We start from the raw sequence: 21,664 nt of genomic DNA on the forward strand, positions 1-21,664 counted from the left end.
ACACCCTGTCCTCCCACCAAAAAAATGCTCGCTAGAAATTCCAACTGGCAGAATCGTGTGGTCTGGAGCGTATAAATGAATCTTAAGCAAAGATTCTTCACTAGCTTTTACTCAGAATCATAAAGGGTTTCACAAACATCCCAAAAAACCAGAGTGAATGTGTAGTGGACCACAAAGACATGTACAAGTGGCTTAAGCAGTTGTAACTAATCCCTTTGAACCAGTGTGTCACAGAACTGTCCTTGCAATGGTTTTGTCAGATTTAGCCCAGTAAAGGGGGACATAGTTAATGGACCATTAAAGGCCCACTTCGGCTCGGCCCTTTAACAAGGGAACGGTACTTCAATTGCCGGTATAGCCCAGCTACGAAGGGCTATAAGGCTATTAGAACATTCTGCCACTAGAGTAAAGTCAAAGCGAAAAGGGTGGTGAATGTCAGAGGCGCTCGCACATCAGCTGAGGTTTGTCAAGTGTCCATCTGTGATAGTCTTTTATAAACAGCCGGTAGTAATGGGTGCAAGGCTAGCCATACACCCGCCACCACAGGTGTCAGAGGACCACACACTCTGGAAAAGTGAGTAGTTGCCTGTACAACCAAAACACAGAGGCCAGGGCACACCCAAGGTAAAAACTCTGTGTAGTTGATCCAAGAGGTATTTCAGGAATTGAGTCGAAGTCCGGCAAACAGGTGATACTGGATTTTTATTATAGATGAGAAACAGTGGTCAGCGTTCCAATCAAAATTGACCATATACAACGTAAGTCCATACAGCAAAACAAGCCGACACGTGTTTTGTCTTCTAGACTTTGTCAAGGCTTAGGATATGCAGACACATGTAGGTACGGAGAAATAAACAGGAGTTCCAGACAAATGGTTGGTGTAGAACTTGCGGTGAATCAATCATAAGAGGTGAATGTAGCAATGATGACCATGATAAGCCTTGTAGCGAGTAGAAGAGTGACGCGCTGATCGCGTCTGTATCAAATAAGTATCTGAGTATATTATTTGATACAGACGCGATCACTTTAGGTCACACCTCAAACACTTTCAGGTCACATATGCCTCATGCCTAACAGACAAATAACATAAACTCTAACCCCTTGTTTTTAAAGAATGACCATGTGAAGGAGTCTGAATCTGCCATGCGGGCTGATGGACGAGAAAGAACATTGAAAGTAGACCTTCAGCTTCTCTCCCAGATACAGGTGAGAAAAGTGTGGCTCGTTATGCTCACAGGAGTCCACGATTCTTTGATTCCTTGAATGAACAGTGCCACTCTTGTTTCTACAACAGCGTCTCACAAACCACTACACCGTGTGCATAAATGGAACAATAAAAATAAATATACTTAATAAATTTACCATATAAGGATCATGCACAGCGAAGATACCCCAGATTCCGGAGTTCCCACACACAAAGCCCATCGGACACCTCAAAGTACCTAACCCACCTACATTCCTGAGACAGCCCTCTCTCCCTCCTTGTTGACCACCCAGGCGATCGTCCGCAACTTCTCTCGACGAGACGCAATAATATTGCCCGCCCTCAGTTCTCCATTTATGCCCCCCAGTTCATACCTCCCAGTTCATCAACCCCACTCTTACGCAGCCTCTTTTATGCCTCCTGAGCCACAGACCTCATTCCAGTCTGCACCGAACACAATAGGCAGTACATTCTCCCACGTAAACACCATTACCATCCCCTGCATTATCATTGCACCTTACATCTTTGGGTTTGATTATTGTCTTTTGCAAACTGTGTATAGAGGAAGTGGTTGTATAATGCAAAACTCAATAAAAAATGTTTTTTATTTTTTTATTTTATTTTTTATTTTTAAATAAGGCTCATACACAGCTCTGCCATTATAGCTTAGATTTGACATGCAGCACAATGGTGTAGAAATGATACAGAATAGCTACTTACCACACCAAGCGGCAAAGAAGTTCATATAAATACCAAGACAGTACAATCCAATACAATGCATGTTGTATTTCAGTACTATTCTTCATATTTGGCTTAGCCACAAAATCCCATTTTAGATCTACAAAATGACCAATATACAGCTGTACAAATTCACTCCAGTCTTGACCTACGGTGCTCTAAGTTAATTCCTTTTCAGAGATCGAGAGACTTCTGGCATGTTTCAGGTCTGACTTGAAAAGTCTGCTACTGACTTCAAAAGTCTGTTGCAGTTCTAAAACTCATCCATTAAGCTTGTGCAGTGTTTTAGTCCTAGCTTGCAGTAGTACAGAGATCTACAACTATCTCTACCGTGGCCCCACACTTCTAATTCTCCTGTTAGTAAGGTATAAGTACAATTCAGAATTTGCACCTGCAATACACTAGCAGTGCCATGTGTGGGCCCTAGCTCTGCTGTCAATGCACGACCAATCCGACTTGCATAAACTAAACTGCAGTCCTGCAGCTCACCTGCTGGTTATGTACTTCAAACTGAAGACTCTCAATTGTGTTTATTGTGCCTGCTACTGAAAACGGCACACCATTTCGGCTTAAGTGTTACAAAAGAGATCTGTAGAGCAGAGGTAGTGATGACTCAATACTGTTTCTGTGCTGTTGAATGCTCCAGATGTTTGAGCTCCGTCATCGGAGCTCCCAGCTATATTATCTACAAACATTTGTAAATACAGGTGATCCATTCTACTAAACACCTAACAAGCGGCACCGTTGCTACTTCTGGATTAGACCCCTTGTGACTCTGCTAATGTCCTTTTGTACTGATCTGCAGATGCCATCAATTCTATTACAATACTAAACTGCAGACCTGTCAATATATTTCACTTGTAATTTGAGCTCCCCCTTCCCTGTTTTTCCAATTTAAGTTATCCATAAAGCCTTCCACGTGCACCCATCCCAGACCTGCCTTAGCCCTGCTGTTCCAGTAATGGAGACACAGAGTTCCCTTCTTCATGATTTGCACCACCTGTTACCAAGAATATACAAAGAGCTTCTATGTTTTAGCATATGTTCACGGTAGGCCTCCCACACAGCTCTGCTGTTTTTAGGGGCGGGTACTGCATTATTTAAGTTTTGACTACTTCAGTAATATGTGCACCACCTCTGAGCGATTCATACCTCTGCCCTCTCTCAACAGCCTCCAGCCAGTGGCACCTGTGCAGTGGACTTAAGCACAGTGTGGTGGGACAGCGTTGACTGCAGGGCACTGTGCACAGTGACAGCAAGCAAATCCTCTGTTGTAGTCTGGAAACCCCTTGAAGGGTGTCAGTGGGAAGGTGTTTACTCCTGGAATTCTCCGGAGGTATGCAAAATCATTTTAGGAAATCCACTCAATGCCTTTTTAGTGTTTCCTAATATCTGCCCTATTTATACTTGCAGGTTCCCATCATGCAGCTCATCCCTCTACCTGACCAGCATAATGTCATATGTGTGGCTTTGGGGCACTTGGATATTGAGGAAATCTGGTAAGATTGTATTGTCCTGTGCCACAGTTTGAACAGAGAAGGGATTTCACATTTCTAAGTGCTTACATTTATTATTCTGGCTGCATTCTGTTAAATTCTGCACTTAATTTTCTTCCAACTAATTCCAGTTTGCCCACTAACATTTTTACCTGACGAGAGAATGCTAATATGAAAGGTCTGTGTTTCTGAAGAGCATTCAATCCCATCTTCCTCCAGGCTCTTTGGCTTTCCTGCCCTCTTGCATGGTACTGGGTCACAGAAATTAAAAGGTGAGTGAAAACTGAGCTGCTTGTGCTGCTTCAGGCTCTGACCCATACCATTTATTTATTACTCTGCGGGTTCCAATAGCCGAGACCTTTTTCTGGCATTAGGTGATTAAGTCTCTCAGCACAACACATGATCCTCAGCGCATTTCTGTTACAGCCACGTCCTCCTTATGTCTCGCCTTTAACGTCTCGCAGGTCTGACCTGTAGCATCCAGAGTACTGGTAGAAGAGCAGTTCTCTTTAAATGCAAATTCCACACCTGCCACCTGCTTTCCTTACAGGGCTTTATCAATAGTCTGCCTTGAAGCTGTTCATTTTCTAGTTGACCACCTTGCAAAGTGCCCATGTTTTGTGTTTATGGCCAGAAGCAGAGGAGAGGCCCCAGCAGCCTCATGTTAGTGGACTTTGGTTTTCACAGCCTTCCACCACTACTGGGTAATTTCTTTCCCTCCATAGTTTATCTTAAGAATCAAGAAGAATCCTTTTATGACACAAGTCATTCCATACCAGCTCCCGTCCACGAGGAAACATTCAGGTGTGCCTCATTCTTATGACTAGCTTGAGCTTCAAGGTACCTCCAGTGCCTAAATCCATGGTTACATCCACCAAGAAGACTTGTAGGCAAAAAGTTATTACATCCCTTGTTCCAGGCAGCCTTTTTGCCTAAATGTACCAGCGCCTACTTAAATTATAATGACGTGACAGTGTCAAATTATGCAAGATAATCCTTCGGCCTAAATTTCCAAAGGTGATCGCCAAGGTGCCTTTCAATAATACCTTTCTTGTGCCCCACCATGTAGATTCTGAGACCCTGACTGGTGATATCTGATTGCAGAGGTTGAGGCCTTGATGTCACCTGTTTCTTCAGTGGATAAGCCTCAAAATCTTACTTGAAGCACAATTACAGACAAGACCAAATACACAAATGCGTGGATCATGAACCAGATATTTGCCTCCAATATTGTTCGCCAGTGGTACCTCACTCTTGGACAGTGATTGGGTAGCCTGTGCCAAAGTGTTGGATGATTCATCCATCTCTGAATGGTGAATAAGAGTGTTTAAATAATTTTGTAGTGGCATTTAGAAATTATGACAAGAAAGGAACCACATTACATATTAGGTTTCATCTTACATAAAGATGGTCCAGTAAAGTCATATCCTTATAAAGTCTATTTCTGATGGATACTTCTACCTGGATATTCTTCACCTGTTGAACATCCCCAGGTGACAGACTTTTTCCATAGCTCTCCCTGCAATATCCATATACAGACCAACATTTGGTCTGTAACCTGTGCCTGTCGCCCGAGCACAGGGAAGAGACGTGTGAGGCCTGTCGTGCGTTTCGGTCCCGAAAAACGCTCCGTGACCGGCGAGCCAGAAGATTGCAGATGGCGGCCACGCCGACAGGACAACGGGGGTTCGAGGAACATGGAGAAGAAGAGGAAGCCTTCTCCATTCATGAATCGGACTCGGAAGAATTCGACGTCGAAGAAACCGTGAGTAAGACGTCGAAGCAAGCACCACACAAGAAAACAGACAAGGCCCAGGGGACGCCACTGCCAACAGGCCATGGCTCAACCCATAAAGTAGGTGACCGTCCATCGGCACCGAAAAAGGCCGAACCAGTGCCGAGATCGTCCGACTCCGGTCGAGACACAGGCACGCAGCAATCTCGGGACCGAGACAGTGCTGCCGAAAAAGATCGACGCAGAGACAGCGGCACCGAGGATGATCGACGCCGAGAAGGCTCGACTCCGAAAAAGAGGAAATTCTCCTCAGAGCCGAAAAAAGGCCAAGACACAGTTTCGGTGCCAAAGCGACCGGCAACCGAACCGACTGCCAGCTCGTATTCAGAGGAGCAATCACTGTCCTCTCAAATGCGCAAACACAGATTTGAGGAGAATGTTGCAGACCACTGACGTGGACCACACACAAAAGCGGATCTTCATACAAAGTGGGACAGGGAAAATCAGCACCCTTCCCCCAATCAGGAGAAAAAGGAGACTCGAATTCCAACAGGAACAAACACCACAAACAAAAGTGGTTAAAAAGGTAACCCCGCCACCCTCTCCTCCACCTGTGACTCATATATCACCGGCACAGACTCCGTCACATTCACCGGCTCATACCACCATGAGCCAAGATGACCAAGACGCTTGGGACCTGTACGACGCCCTAGTATCAGACAATAGTCCTGAGTCGTACCCTACCAAGCCCTCACCACCTGAGGACAGCACAGCGTATGCACAGGTGGTAGCTAGGGCAGCAGAGTTCCATAACGTGTCGTTACACGCAGAACCTGTCGAGGATGACTTCCTCTTCAACACCCTCTCTTCCACCCATAGCACCTACCAAAGCCTGCCTATGCTTCCAGGAATGCTAGGGCACGCAAAGCAGATCTTCAAAGACCCGGTCAAGAGTAGAGCGATAACTGCAAGGGTGGAGAAGAAATATAAAGCACCGCCCACGGACCCTACTTTTATCACCTCACAGCTGCCACCAGATTCAGTCGTGGTAGGGGCAGCTCGCAAGAGAGCCAACTCGCACACATCAGGCGAGGCACCACCTCCGGATAAGGAGAGCCGCAAGTTCGACGCAGCTGGGAAAAGGGTCGCAGTACAAGCTGCAAACCAGTGGCGCATCGCCAACTCTCAGGCGCTCCTAGCGCGATATGATAGAGCCCATTGGGACGAGATGCAGCATCTCATCGAGCATCTACCCAAGGAACTTCAAAAACGGGCAAAACAAGTGGTTGAGGAGGGACAAAACATCTCCAATAACCAAATACGCTCCTCTATGGACGCAGCGGACACAGCTGCAAGAACAATAAATACCGCAGTAACCATTAAAAGGCACGCATGGTTGCGCACATCTGGCTTTAAACCGGAAATATAGCAAGCGGTGCTCAATATGCCGTTCAATGAACAACAATTGTTTGGTCCCGAAGTCGACACAGCAATTGAGAAATTGAAAAAGGACACTGACACAGCCAAGGCCATGGGCGCACTCTATTCCCCGCAGGGCAGAGGCACTTTCGGCACCTTCCGCAAAACAACCTTCAGAGGGGGGTTTCGGGGTCAAGCCACACAAGCCGGTACCTCACAATCAACACCGTCTACATACCAGGGACAGTACCAAAGGGGAGGCTTTCGGGGCCAGTACAGAGGAGGACAATTCCCTAGAAACCGGGGAAAATTTCAAAGTCCAAAAACCCCTCCAACCAAACAGTGACTCACAAGTCACTCAACCCCTTCACACAACACCAGTGGGGGGAAGACTAAGTCAGTTTTACAAATCTTGGGAGGAGATAACAACAGACACTTGGGTCTTAGCAATTATCCGACATGGTTATTGCATAGAATTTCTCCAACTCCCTCCAAATGTCCCACCAAAAACACAGAATATGTCCAAACAACATCTAGACCTTCTAGAACTGGAAGTTCAAGCATTACTGCAAAAGGACGCAATAGAATTGGTACCATGTACACAAAAAAACACAGGAGTTTGCTCACTGTACTTTCTAATACCAAAAAAGGACAAAACACTGAGACCAATCCTAGATCTCAGAACACTAAACACCTACATCAAATCAGACCACTTTCACATGGTCACGCTACAAGACGTGTTACCACTGCTAAAGCAACAAGACTACATGACAACCTTAGATCTAAAGGACGCGTATTTCCACATACCGATACATCCCTCGCACAGGAAATACCTAAGGTTCGTATTCAAAGGAATACATTACCAATTCAAAGTGTTGCCGTTCGGTATAACAACCGCACCAAGAGTATTTACAAAATGCCTGGCAGTAGTAGCTGCACACATCAGAAGGCAGCAAATACACGTATTCCCGTACCTAGACGATTGGCTAATCAAGACCAACTCCCTAACAAAGTGTTCACACCACACGGATTATGTCATACAAACCCTCTACAAACTCGGTTTCTCCATCAACTATACAAAATCTCACATTCTGCCGTGCAAAACACAGCAATACTTAGGAGCAACAATCAACACAACAAAGGGAATAGCCACTCCAAGTCTACAAAGGGTTAAAAATTTTCACAAGGTTATACAAGCCTTGTATCCAGCACAAAAGATACAGGCAAAGATGGTATTAAAACTCCTAGGCATGATGTCCTCATGCATAGCCATTGTCCCAAACGCAAGACTGCACATGAGGCCCTTACAACAGTGCCTAGCATCACAATGGTCACATGCACAGGGTCACCTTCTAGATCTGGTGTTGATAGACCGCCAAACATACATCTCGCTTCTATGGTGGAACAGTATAAATTTAAACAAGGGGCGGCCTTTCCAAGACCCAGTGCCACAATACGTGATAACAACAGATGCTTCCATGACAGGGTGGGGAGCACACCTCAGTCAACACACCATCCAAGGACAATGGGACGTACATCAAACAAAGCTGCATATAAATCACCTAGAATTGTTAGCAGTATTCCTAGCGTTGAAAGCATTTCAACCCATCATAACCCACAAATACATTCTTGTCAAAACAGACAACATGACAACAATGTATTATCTAAACAAACAAGGGGGAACACACTCGACACAGCTGTGCCTCCTGGCACAAAAGATATGGCAATGGGCAATTCACAACCACATTCGCCTAATAGCACAATTTATTCCAGGGATCCAAAATCAACTAGCAGACAATCTCTCTCGATCACCAACAGGTCCACGAATGGGAGATTCACCCCCAAATTTTAAACACTTACTTCAAAATTTGGGGAACACCTCAAATAGACCTATTTGCAACAAAAGAGAACGCAAAATGCCAAAACTTCGCATCCAGATACCCACACAGGCAGTCTCAAGGCAATGCTCTATGGATGAACTGGTCAGGGATATTTGCGTACGCTTTTCCCCCTCTCCCTCTCCTTCCATATCTAGTAAACAAATTGAGTCAAAACAAACTCAAACTCATACTAGTAGCACCAACATGGGTAAGACAACCTTGGTACACAACACTACTAGACCTGTCAGTAGTACCCCATGTCAAGTTACCCAACAGGCCAGATCTGTTAACTCAACACAAACAACAGATCAGGCATCCAAATCCAGCATCGCTGAATCTAGCAATCTGGCTCCTGAAATCCTAGAATTCGGACATTTAAACCTCACACAAGAATGTATGGAAGTCATAAAACAAGCTAGAAGACCATCCACTAGACACTGCTACGCAAGCAAATGGAAAAGATTTGTTTGCTACTGCCATAATACACAAGTTCAACCATTACATGCATCTCCAAAGGATGTAGTGGGATACTTACTACATTTACAGAAATCAAATCTAGCCTTCTCTTCCATAAAAATACACCTCGCAGCAATATCTGCATACCTGCAGATTACCCATTCAACTTCACTATTTAGGATACCTGTCATTAAAGCGTTTATGGAAGGCCTAAAAAGAATTATACCACCAAGAACACCACCTGTTCCTTCATGGAACCTCAACATCGTCTTAACAAGACTCATGGGCCCACCTTTTGAACCCATGCACTCTTGCGAAATGCAATTCTTAACGTGGAAGGTTGCATTTCTCATTGCCATCACATCTCTAAGAAGAGTAAGTGAAATTCAGGGGTTTACTATACAAGAACCTTTCATTCAAATACACAAAAATAAGGTAGTCCTAAGAACCAATCCTAAATTTTTACCAAACGTTATTTCACCGTTCCACTTAAATCAAACGGTAGAACTACCAGTGTTCTTCCCACAGCCAAACTCAGTAGCTGAAAGGGCACTACATACATTAGACATCAGAAGAGCATTAATGTACTACATTGACAGAACAAAAGAAATTAGGAAAACAAAACAACTGTTTATTGCATTTCAAAAACCTCATACAGGAAACCCAATATCAAAACAAGGTATAGCCAGATGGATAGTTAAGTGCATCATAACCTGCTACCTCAAAGCAAAGAGAGAGCTGCCCATTACACCAAGGGCACATTCAACCAGAAAGAAAGGCGCTACCATGGCCTTCCTAGGAAACATTCCAATGAACGAGATATGTAAGGCAGCCACATGGTCTACGCCTCACACATTTACTAAGCACTTCTGTGTAGACGTGCTATCCGCACAACAAGCCACAGTAGGTCAAGCCGTACTAAGAACTTTATTTCAGACTACTTCCACTCCTACAGGCTGAGCCACCGCTTTTGGGGAGATAACTGCTTACTAGCCTATGCACAACATGTGTATCTGCAGCTACACATGCCATCGAACTGAAAATGGCACTTACCCAGTGTACATCTGTTCGTGGCATTAGTCGCTGCAGATTCACATGTGCCCACCCGCCTCCCCGGGAGCCTGTAGCCGTTTGGAAGTTATCTTCAACATTTGTACATTTGTAAATATATTACTTAAACCTTATTTGGTACATACTTATCCAATCCATTGCATGGGCACTATTACTAACATACACAACTCCTACCTCGCCCTCTGTGGGGAAAACAATCTAACATGGAGTCGACACCCATGCGCAATGGAACAAAGGAGGAGGAGTCCCTCGGTCTCGTGACTCGAAAAGACTTCTTCGAAGAAAAACAACTTGTAACACTCCGACCCAACACCAGACGGCGGACTATGCACAACATGTGAATCTGCAGCGACTAATGCCACGAACAGATGTACACTGGGTAAGTGACATTTTCATTTTCTGTCATTTTGTAAACATTAGCATCCTATAAATCTCATAAAATTCATACAAGTGCACCGGTTAGGGATGTCATCCCCTTAAATTCCAGAATTAAACCCTGTTGTGATCGTGAAAGAAAATGTCCAGGGCTGAACCCCGAAGTTTGCCTATGGTACGTGATGTCAAGGCATGATGTGTCAATACATGAACATCTAGGCTAAACTTTCCATGGCCGATGCCCATGATGGGTGTCCGGCTCGCTTCAGCTCCTGATCCCAATCTATATCTTCTAATTCCTCTAAGTCTTCAAAGAAAACAAGATGACACAATAAAAAAGACATGGTGATTCTTGCCTGGAGCACCACGCCTGTTTTAAGGGTAAGCACAAAGCTCCGCCTACTGCGGAGTCGTGTTCAACACCAGAACTTGAGAAGATCACTCCTCTAGGGAACCTATTAGAGTTGCTGCCAGGGTCAGGGGCTGTTTTCATTCTGCAGCCTCTAGAGCCCCATAAGAAACCCTTTCAGAGGGCCATGGGGCAAACAGGAGCTACTGGGCCCAACTTTGGGCTTTCAGGCTTTGTACTCCTAATGTCCCAGGCCCGACCTACTAGGGGTCTGTAGCAACTGGGCCAAGTATTACCCCTTCAGTATATGTTCTAAGATGGCTGCCGGGTCACTTGCACTATCTAGTAATGGAACTAGACATCACAGGGGTATATCTGCTCACGTAGACATTCCCTCACATGAATTATGTGGTAACTCAGCTGAGCAGTCAAAGGCTTCTCGGAGGGAGGGAGGTGCAAGTTGTACCCAGGCCTAAGACTCTGAATACATTCAGGAATTCCAATAAATGATTGTCCAGACAGTTTCTCACTTTTATGAAAAATATTGGACTTATGTTTAATCACAAAGTTAAAAATTGCACACACAAACAGCATCTAGTGCTATCCGAGTGAGTTCCTGAGTCCCACTCCCCTGTCCACTGGCGGTGGTTAATCCCCATTGACATGAGTCAACGTCCAGGTTCAGCCCCATTAGTGAGTATGAGTCTTAAAAGTCCCACAGTGACTCTTTAGAAGTCAAAGTGTCTCAGTGCCGTAACGCTGTTAGTCAGAGCAGGTTCCCTGAAGGCTCTGCTGCCCAGTAATAATCTTACTTCTGCTAGTGTTGCGATACTGAGCCCCCCTGGAGCATTCGACAGTCTGGCGATGGAGTGGACTGGAGCGGGTGCCGGAAGAAGAGCTCTAGTCTTGTCACTGCTGGCTTGGCCGCTGGGCATCCATGGTGCTCCTCCAGTGATGCTGATGCTGTAGATAGGTCTTTGTCAGTTACGTGATCTTCGGTGCTCAAGTCAGTGCTCTGGGTGCACTGGTCAGAAAATGGCTCTTCAGGCTCACACGATGCATCTAGACGACAGCCCTTGTGCTTCACAGTGGCCCACTCTGGCACATTGGGTCGCCAACTTGGGCATCACATAGGTAGGCTACCCTATCAGTGTAGCAACACTTTCTTCACGACAGCCCACTGTGGCATACAAGCTTGCTGACTTGGGCATCACATGGGCGGATAGGCAGATCAGTCCTGAGGTTCCTCAAGACAGTATATCTCACAATCTGCTTCGGAGTCCACTTGACACCTCTAGACCTCACTCCCTCCAGGCACTCTCCTCCTCACATGTTATTTTTTTGGTCTCGGCAGGCAGATGCTTGTGCTATAGGGCAAAATGTCCCAATTATCCTTGGCGATGTCCCTCACCCATCAAGGAGACCTTGGTCCCCAGTCCTGGTCACAGAAGTCCTGCTGAGCTGCTTCACATCTATAGCAGCTCACAAATGACTGATTGACGGTTGACAAATTGAGAGACTCAAGATTGCTTTTTTAAAATCAATTTCTAGACGATGCTTTTCTCTATGAAATTCTTGTGGTGGGTATTGCTTTCTTTGAAGTGTCTACTCCTGTGTTCTGTCCTTTATCCAGGGAGTAGTCTGTCACAGCAGAAGTGACTCCAGCCTTGATAGCCCCTCAACACAGGCCATAGGAGTGCCTTGATGATTGCACCTGAATGTCAGCCTCACTGATATGTGCCAAAAGGTTACACAGGCCACCAGGCCTGTTCTTTGATTCCCCTCCTCTGCAGTGTTTCCCTTATCAGCACCATCTTCTTGCCGAGATGTGTCCAGGCCCCGCTGACCAGTGACCCTTTTTAGAATAGGAGTCCTTTTGAAGTGTGCGAGAGAGCCTGGCAATTCCTTCCTCCAGTGTGTCTCCCACCCAGCTCTCAGGAATGTGGCAATTAAATCATTCTGGGAGGGCTCCTCCACGTCCACCTGCCTTACAATATGAAACTCTCAGGCCTCCATGTATTCTGCCACTCACAGGTGCACATACATGACAGCACATATACACAAATACAAGCTTGCTGCTCAGTGCTACATGCCAACATGATGTAGCCCATGGACAAATTAAGCTGACAGCAGTGGCACTTTATATGGGTAAGCACCCAGCAGTGGGACTTTACATGGGTGGCCAGTAGGCACCATCTCAGTGACGCATGTAACAAGCATTGGCAAAGCCAATAGTTCTCGCCTGTGCAAGAGCTGTTGGCTTTGGCAATGTGTTTTACCTATACTGTACACCAATGTGGCGATGTGCAGCATGGCTAAAAGTTTGTGGCGTTGGGTGGGATGGGATAGAGTGGGGTAGAGTAGAGTGGGTGTGGATTGAAGTGGGGGAGTTGTGGTGGAGTAGGGTAGATTGGAGTTGCGTAGATTGGATAGATTATAGTAGAGTGGATTGGGGTGGAGTAGGGTATATTAGGATAGTTTGGGGGTGGAGTAGATTGGGATGGGGTGGAGCTAGATTAGAGTGGGGTAAATTGCGATGGAGTGAGGTGCATTGGAGTGTAGATTTGAGTGAGGTAGATTTGAGTGAGGTAGATTGAATTGGGGTGGGGTAGATTGGAGCAGAGTTGGGTAGATTAAATTGGACTGGGATAGATCAGGAAGAGTGGAGTGGGATGTAGTGGGTAGATTGGAGTGAGGTAGATTGGGGGTAGGGTGGAGTGCCGTGTATAGGGCCAGATTGGAATGGAGTTGGGTAGATTAGGGTGGAGTGAAAGTGAAGTGGGGTAAATTGGGTAGATTATAGTAGGGTTGATGGGAGTGAAGTGGGGTATATTGGAGTGGGAGAGTTAGAAGTGGGGTGCTTTGGAGTGGTATAGATTGGGGGAGATTGGAGTGGAGTTAGATTGATTGAAGTGGCGTTTTAGAGTGGTGTGGGGTAGATTGGGATAGAGTGGGGGTAGGTTGGAGTGGAGTAGATTGGGATAGACTGGAGTGGGGTAGATAGGAATGAGGCTGTTTGGGATAGGGTAAATTGGAGTAGGGTAGTTGGGTAGAGTGGGTTGTAATAGTTTGGAGTGCGGTGGCCTGGGTTAGATTGGACTGGAGTGTTATATTTGAGCGGTGTGTGGTAGATTGGAGTGGGATATACTGGGTAGACTGGAATGCAGTGTGGTACATTGGGGTAGGTTGGGGGTGGATTATGGTGGTGTAGATTTTAGTGGAGTTGGATAGATTGGAGTGGAGTCAAGATTGGAGAAGAGTGAGATAGATTGGGGAAGAGTGGAGTGGGGTTGGTTAGAGTGAAGGAGTAGATTAGGTGGATTGGAATGGCATGAGGTAGATTGGAGTGGGATGATTGGATTTGAGTGGGGTAGATGTGAGTGGAGTGAATGGGGGTAGATTGGATTGGGATAGATTGGAGTGAAGTAGGGTAGATTTGGTGGATTGGCATGGGAAAGATTGGAGTGGGGTAGATTGTGGTACCTTGGAGTGGGGTAGATTGTGGTGGAGGTGGGTAGATTGTGGTGGAGAGGAGTTGGATAGATTGCAGTGGCGTTTTTGGTGGAGTGGGGGTAAATTAGAAAGGAGTGCGATACATTGGACTGGGGTACATTGGAGAGGAGTTGGGTAGATTGGATTGGGGTTGGGTGTAGTGGCCTACATTGAATTGGGGTGGATTGGGGTACATTGCAGTGGGGTAGATTGGGGTGTGGTGAGGTTGATTGGAATAGATTGAGTAGAATTGGGTAGATTGGGGTGTAGTGGGTTAGATTGTGGTGGAGTTGGGTAGCTTGGGGTACATTGTAGTGGGACAGATTGGAGTGGAGAGAGATAGTTTGGAATGTAGTGGAGTGGACTGGGATAGCTTTAAGTGGAGTGCTGTAAATTGGAGTGTGGTGGAGTAGATTGGGATGAAGTAGATAGGTGTAGATTGGAGAGGGGTAGATTGGGATTGGGGTACATTTTTATGGGGTAGATTGAAGTAGAGTAGGTTAGTTGTAGTGGGGTTGAGTGGGCTAGGTTGGTGTGGTAGGTTGGAGTGTATTGGATTGGATTGTAGTGGGGTGTGGTGGATTGGAGTGGGATGTGGATTGGATTGGATTGGGGTGGGGTGGGGTGGGGTGGATTGGATTGGAGTGGGGTGTGGTGGATTGGAGTGGGGTGTGTTGGATTGGAGTGGGGTGTGTTGGATTGGAGTGGGGTGTGTTGGATTGGAGTGGGGTGTGGTGGATGGGATTGGAGTGGGGTGTGGTGGATGGGATTGGAGTGGGGGGGTGGATTGGAGTGGGGGGTGGTGGATTGGAGTGGAGGGTGGTGGATGGGATTGGAGTGGGGGGTGGATGGGATTGGAGTGGGGGGTGGATGGGATTGGAGTAGGGGGTGGATGGGATTGGAGTAGGGGGTGGATTGGGGTGGGGTGCGGTAGATTGGGGTGTGGTAGATTGGAATGGTAGGTTGGAGGGGGATTGGAGTGTGGTAGGTTGGAGGGGGATTGGAGTGTGGTAGGTTGTAGTGGGGTAGATTGGGTGGATTGGAGTTTGATACATTGAGTTGATTTGGGCACAATAGAATGGGGTGAAGTGGTGTAGATTAAAGGGGTAGATTGGGGTGGGGTGAGGTCGGATTGGGGTGGAGCAGATTGGAATGGAGTGGGGTAGATTGGAGTGTGATGGAGTAGATTGAAGTGGGGAGTGGAGTAGTTTGAAGTAGATGGAGGTAGATTGAAGTAGAGTTGATTAGGTGGAGTGGGGGTAGAGTGAGTTAGATTGTTGTGGTAGATTGGGGTGGGGTAGATTGTAGAGTGGGGTGGGGTAGATTGTAGAGTGGGGTGGGATAGCTTGTAGAGTGGGGTGGGATAGCTTGTAGAGTGGGGTGGGATAGATGGTAGATTGGACTGTGGTGGAGTAGATTGGATTGGGGTGGGGTAGATTGGATTGGTGTGGGGTCGCTTGGGTGTGGATTGGTGTGGGGTCGCTTGGGTGTGGATTGGTGTGGGGTCGCTTGGGTGTGGATTGGTGTGGGGTCGCTTGGGTGTGGATTGGTGTGGGGTAGCTTGGGTGTGGATTGGTGTGTGGTAGCTTGGGTGTGGATTGGTGTGTGGTAGCTTGGGTGTGGATTGGTGTGTGGTAGCTTGGGTGTGGATTGGTGTGTGGTAGCTTGGGTGTGGATTGGTGTGAGGTGGTTTGGGTGTGGATTGGTGTGTGGTGGCTTGGGGTGGATTGGTGTGTGGTGGCTTGGGGGTGGATTGATGTGTGGTGGCTTGGGGGTGGATTGGTGTGTGGTAGCTTGGGTGTGGATTGGTGTGTGGTAGCTTGGGTGTGGATTGGTGTGTGGTAGCTTGGGTGTGGATTGGTGTGTGGTAGCTTGGGTGTGGATTGGTGTGTGGATTGGTGTGTGATAGGATGGGTGGATTGTGGGTGGATTGTGGTGGAGTGTGGGTGGATTGTGGTGGAGTGTGGGTGGATTGTGGTGGAGTGTGGGTGGATTGTGGTGGAGTGTGGGTGGATTGTGGTGGAGTGTGGGTAGATTGCGGTGGAGACGGTTAGATTGCAGTGAAGTTTGGAATAAAGTGGGATAAACTGGACTGGGATAGATTGGAGGGGAATCGGGTAGATTAGATTGGAGTGGATTGGGGTACATTGGAGTGGGGTGGATTGGTGTAGATTGGAGTGTGGTAGATTGGAGTGGAGTGAGGTTGATTGGGTTCGATTGGGGTGGAATGGGGTAGATTGGGATGGAGTTGGGTAGTTTGCAGTGGAGTTGGGTAGATTGGAGTGGGGTAGGTTGGATTGTAGTGGACTGGGATAGATTGGAGTGAGGTGGAGTAGATTGGAATGGGGCATATTGTGGTATTGGAGTGGGTTAGGTTGGGGTAGAGTGGAGTAGGATAGAGTGTAGTGTGGTGGGGTAGATTGGAGTGGGGTAGGTTGGGGTAGAGTGGAATGGGTTAGATTGGAGTGTGGTGGAGTAGATTAGAATGGGGTATATTGCTGTGGGTAGGTTGGGGTAGAATGGGGTGGAGTGGGGTTGATTGGAGTGAGGTAGGTTGGGGTAGATTGGAGTGGGATATATTTCAGTGGGTGGGGTAGATTGGAGTTGGGTAGAGTGGGGTAGATTGGACTGGAGTAGATAGAGGTAGATTGGGTGTAGTGGGTAGATTGGGTGTAGTGTGGTAGATTGGAGTGGGGTGTGGTAGATTGGAGTGAGTGTGGTGGATTCTAGTGGGGTAGAGTAGATTGTGGTAGATTGGAGGGGGTGTTGGAGTTGGATAGATTGTGGTGATGTTGAATAGATAGTGGTGGAGTTGGATAGATTGCTGTGATACTTGATGAGGAGTGGTGTACATTGGAATAGGGTGGGATAAATTTGACTGTTTAGATTGGAGTGGAGTCTGGTAGATCGGAGTGAAGAAGGGTTGGTTGGAGTCGGGTAGATTGGAGTGGGTTAGGGTGGGGTGTGGTGGGGTGGATTGGAGTGTGGTATATTGCGGTGGGGTAACATGGGGTAGATCGGATTGGGGTGGAGTGGGGTAGATTGGGGTGGCGTGAGGTAGGCGAGTGGGGTAGATTGCGGTGGAGTGGGGTAGGTCGGAGTGTGGTGGAGTAGATTGCGGTGGGGTAGGTTGGGGTAGATTGAGGTGGGATAGATTGGAGTGAAGTGGAGTAGATTGGGGAAGGGTAGATTGAAGAAGGGTAAATGAGGTGTACTGGGGTATATTGGAGTGAAGTGAGTTAGATTGGAGTCGGGTAGATTGGAGTGGAATCGGGTAGAGGAGTGGAATGTGGGAGATTGGAGAGGAGATTGGGGTGAAGTGAGGTAGATTTGGGCCGAGTGGAGTGTGGTAGACTGGATGTATTGGAGTGTGGTAGATGGGGTGGAGTGGGGGTAGATTGTGGTTGATTGTAGTTGGGTAGATTGTGGTGGAATTGGATAGATTGCAGTGGAGTTTGGGTTGGAGTGGGTTAGATTGTGATAGAGTGGGATAAATTGGACTGGGGTAGATTGGAGTTGAGTAGGATATACAGGGTATGATAGTGCACTGGTATTACAGACAACACATTTTCAATTAAAATGACTATTGCGTTTGCACCTAAATGCATTTTTGCTGCACACAAACAAACGTCATCACCTAGAGATTTTTGAACTTTATTTTTCAGCTTAATAAAACGTAACATGGCAGTCATAGTATGAGCATAAGTAACATTACACACACTGCAATACATGGCAGAGTGCACTGTCAAACAATCAAAACATTTTCTTGTTGTATCCGCAGCCCACAGTGTACCAGGTAGATCAGGTATATACTACCCACCCAGAACTGTGTGCGCTTTGGGGCAATAGAGAGGGAACAACAACCCCCACAAGCTCAACGTCTTCGTTTGCTGAGTCATCTGAGCTGTTACTATTTTCAGTCTCTGTTGCTGCTGCGGCAATGATATCTAAGGACCTATCGCAACTAAGGGGTGCCTGTAGAAAGCTGGGTTCTGGTTGCAGTACCTTAAACACTGCATGTAATATTAGTAAGTCATCATACAGCAGGCCTTGCGGCCGTAAGGCAGGGTTCACTATATTACATGTGTGGGCATATCTGAAAGAGCAGTTATGTCCCTGCTATGACTTTGTCGATTCTTAGACATAGTGTGTGCAGGGAATACCGCTTAAATTAATGTGCTGGTCAGTACGAGTTCCCCAGGTACGTGATGGCTTCACTGAAACTAGGGATGTTTGGTATCAAACATCTTGTATAAATAAATCCTTACTGATTCCAATATTGGATTTATTAATACATGCAAGCAAAGTGAACCTTAGAGGTGCCCCCTGAAAACCTACCAGCTGCTAGTGGGCTTACTGACTAGTTCTAGCCAACCTGCCACCAGCACACAAGAATATGACCACAAGGGTTTAGAGCCTTTGCTCTCTGGAGGTCAGAAACAAATCCTGCTCTGACAGGAGTGTTAACTCACCCCTCCTAACAGGATGACCCACAAATCTGCATTCCAAGGCAGGACGTTTCTAAAAAGCCCACCAACTTTGATATAGAAGAGGATGCAGACTCTTTGACCCCACCCCCATCACAGGGCCCATTTGGCACCTGGACAGGCTGGAAAATTAGCTATGTAGGAGGGGTGTTGCATTTCCAGGCTGGTTACACCCGTAGGGTGACCTGCCTGAAGTGGAGACAGCCTAGGAAATTTTGCCATCTTATGAACTCTGGACAGGGTGGTAGATTCTAGTGGGGTACAGTGTAGTAGATTGTGGTAGACTGCCAACAGGCAGTGGTCATCTACAGAGTGTAGTTACCCCAAGGCCAATTAGACCATTGGCTACTACCCTTCACTTTCGTTAACTCCCCCCTAAATTGAGTATCCCCCTGATACCAGGAAACAGATCTTTGCTGGGCACAAAGGAAGGCGTGGACAAGAAGCCTGCTGAACCAAGGAGCATGGGGGTCTTGGTGAGAACCCTGCCAGCCTGCCTGCTGTACCTGACCCTCGAGGAGCAACTGACCTGTCCTGCCGCTGCAGCATCTAAGAACCTGGGAGAGCTGTCAGTGCTTCGTAAATAACCAAGAACTTCCTTGGAGCAGAGGATATGCTTCCCCACATCTGCAAGCACCCATAAAAAGAACTGTGAGGACCCGGACTGCCAACAACCTGATGCCAGACAGCACCACTTCACCGGAGCCGCCTAGCCCAAGCTGAAGTGTGCCAACAGTGCCAGCTTGGTTCCCTGCCCTCTAGAAAAAAAGACCACCCCGAGTGTGCCCTCAGGGGAATTCCCAACTGCATCTGAAGCCTGGTTGTGCAGACTCCCCTTCACCGCAACCACCTCTGGTGAGCGAAACCTGACAGTCCACTGCACCTCTGCACCCGGACTGAGGAGAAGAGGGCCACTGGTATCCTTACATCCCCATGGGTCGTGAGACCCAAACCCCACCTATTGGTTCGGCCGGACTGGCCCCCAAGTCCACACCTGCAGCCTGTTTCTGTGGGCCCCCTCCCTCGTGACCGACACCGGTGATGGTAAACAAATGATCCAAAACACATATGCACATGGATGCTGCGGAACAACGAGAACAGAACCACTGGTGTCCCAGAGCATAGCAAGAACTGAACGTCCTCTGTGGTTCATCCAGACTGGAATTGAACGCCCTCTGCGGTTCATCCGGACTGGACTCAGTCCACCCATGCAGCAACTTTGTGACCGGACTGATCCCAATAGGCTTACAGGGGGCACCCAACGCTGAACTGCACCCGGCTGCCCCAGTGCCGTCCAGGTCACCTGTTGGTGTGGCCTTGGACCTTGCCCCATACTTACCATAAGATGGAGATTGGTGCCGTAAGTCGCTGTACTATACCTGTATGCAGTGCTTGTTCTTTCTACATAGGATAACATTACCGCATCTGAAAAATGCACTGTCAACTTTTACAAACAAGAAAAAATTCCCATCTTGTAAAGTACTCGCCTGATTCTGATGATTTTGGTATCTAAATTTATATAAAAGTACCTGTTATTTTTATGAACTGGTGCTGGATTTGTTTGACTGTATGTCTCACTTACTGCAGAAGTGTGTGCCTTACATTCTTAGAACTACCCTCTGATGTGCCAAATTGCTCAACCACACTTCCCCCTAAGAGAGCATTTGGGATGTCATTTGTGGCTGTGTGATATCTCTGCGGTTTGCCTGGTCTCTTTGAACAGCGTACCTCATTTTGGTCCACTATATAAAAAGCCAGCTTCCTACAGTGCTTCTTCCACTTTATCATCCCTTCTGCTAGGTAGCATGTGAAACTCCTCTGCAAAGGACCTTTCGGCCACATTTCTATGACATTGTTCTATCGCTGTGGCTTGCTAACTCATCCACGTAATGGCCACTCTACGTCAAGCTTGTGCTATGGCCAGCTGGGCAAACCTATATTTCATTTTACAGTTATTTGACCTTTTATAATTACCCAGCAAGAAACATTGAGTTGTGAGAGCTATGTGTAGGTGAGTGACCTGTACCATTTCGTCCACTAGCTGCGCGCTGCACTACAGTTCTATGCCAAGTGCAGCTAACCAGCTCTTTCAGTATTGCAGCGGGTGCCAGCATCTGGTCGGGCCTGCGCCTTGCGATGCAGGTCTCTTGGGGTTAAGTAGGTGTTTGAAGGAAATTGTAATATATCAGCTTGAAGCGGGCATTACTGGAGACTGTTTGCATAAGTTCAAAAATTAGCATCCAGTCCTCATTCCCTAAAGGGGTGACTAAGTCTGCATCCCATGCCGCATGAGTTCGTAGTTCTGTACCCGCTGCGTCTGTTCTCATGGCTTTGTAGAGAAGCGTAATCAGTTGCCTACCCAATCCCCTGGTCAATAATATCCCTTATGTGTGGGTAGTCTTTGGTTGCTGGGGAATAACACAGCCAGGTCTGTCTGGCCACGTCTGTTAGGCCAGCATGATGCAGAAAATGTCCTGGGCATAATCCAAAGTCCGCTCGGGGGTCTTCAAATGAGGCAAATGTTTTATTGGAGTACAAGTCCCAAAAATGCTCACATCCCCCTTCTTTCCATGGCTGGAAGGATGTTGGCCATCATCTGTCTGATTGACTTTATTCTCCAGATTGTGAGTTCCTGATGGAATGGCACTCGTTTTAGCACTGTCACAGCAAAACACTGCTACAGTCTGACCTGTCTGCCGCATTTTATATGGGAACTCCGCACCCTCCATTGGTAGTTCAGGAAGACAGCCTATGTCCACCATGTCTGCCAGCAGTTGTAATTCCCAACTATTGACTGTATCCAACCACAGTACTGCATGTTGCAGGTGTGCTGTATCATAACAAAGGTCCAAGCGCGGCACTTCCAGTCCGCCGCCTTTGTAGAATTTAGTGTTGTCAATGCCACCCTGCTGCCCCCCACCCATAATAACAAGGTTAGGAGCCAGTCTAGTTGACTGAATAC

At 47.1% G+C, this 21,664-nt stretch overlaps 1 protein-coding gene across 1 annotated transcript in view; it reads left to right on the forward strand.

Annotated features, from left to right (window-relative positions):
• Positions 1 to 21,664, forward strand: part of PALB2 (partner and localizer of BRCA2) — a 152,461-nt gene that overhangs the window by 56,549 nt on the left and 74,248 nt on the right. Inside the window, exons 7-9 of the mRNA XM_069209683.1 lie at positions 1,114 to 1,206; positions 3,114 to 3,278; positions 3,356 to 3,441. Coding sequence (XP_069065784.1) covers positions 1,114 to 1,206; positions 3,114 to 3,278; positions 3,356 to 3,441 — 344 coding nt within the window. The remainder of the gene's footprint in view (positions 1 to 1,113; positions 1,207 to 3,113; positions 3,279 to 3,355; positions 3,442 to 21,664) is intronic.

This window comes from Pleurodeles waltl, chromosome 10 (genome assembly GCF_031143425.1).
Source record: "Pleurodeles waltl isolate 20211129_DDA chromosome 10, aPleWal1.hap1.20221129, whole genome shotgun sequence".
Lineage (NCBI taxonomy): Eukaryota > Metazoa > Chordata > Amphibia > Caudata > Salamandridae > Pleurodeles > Pleurodeles waltl.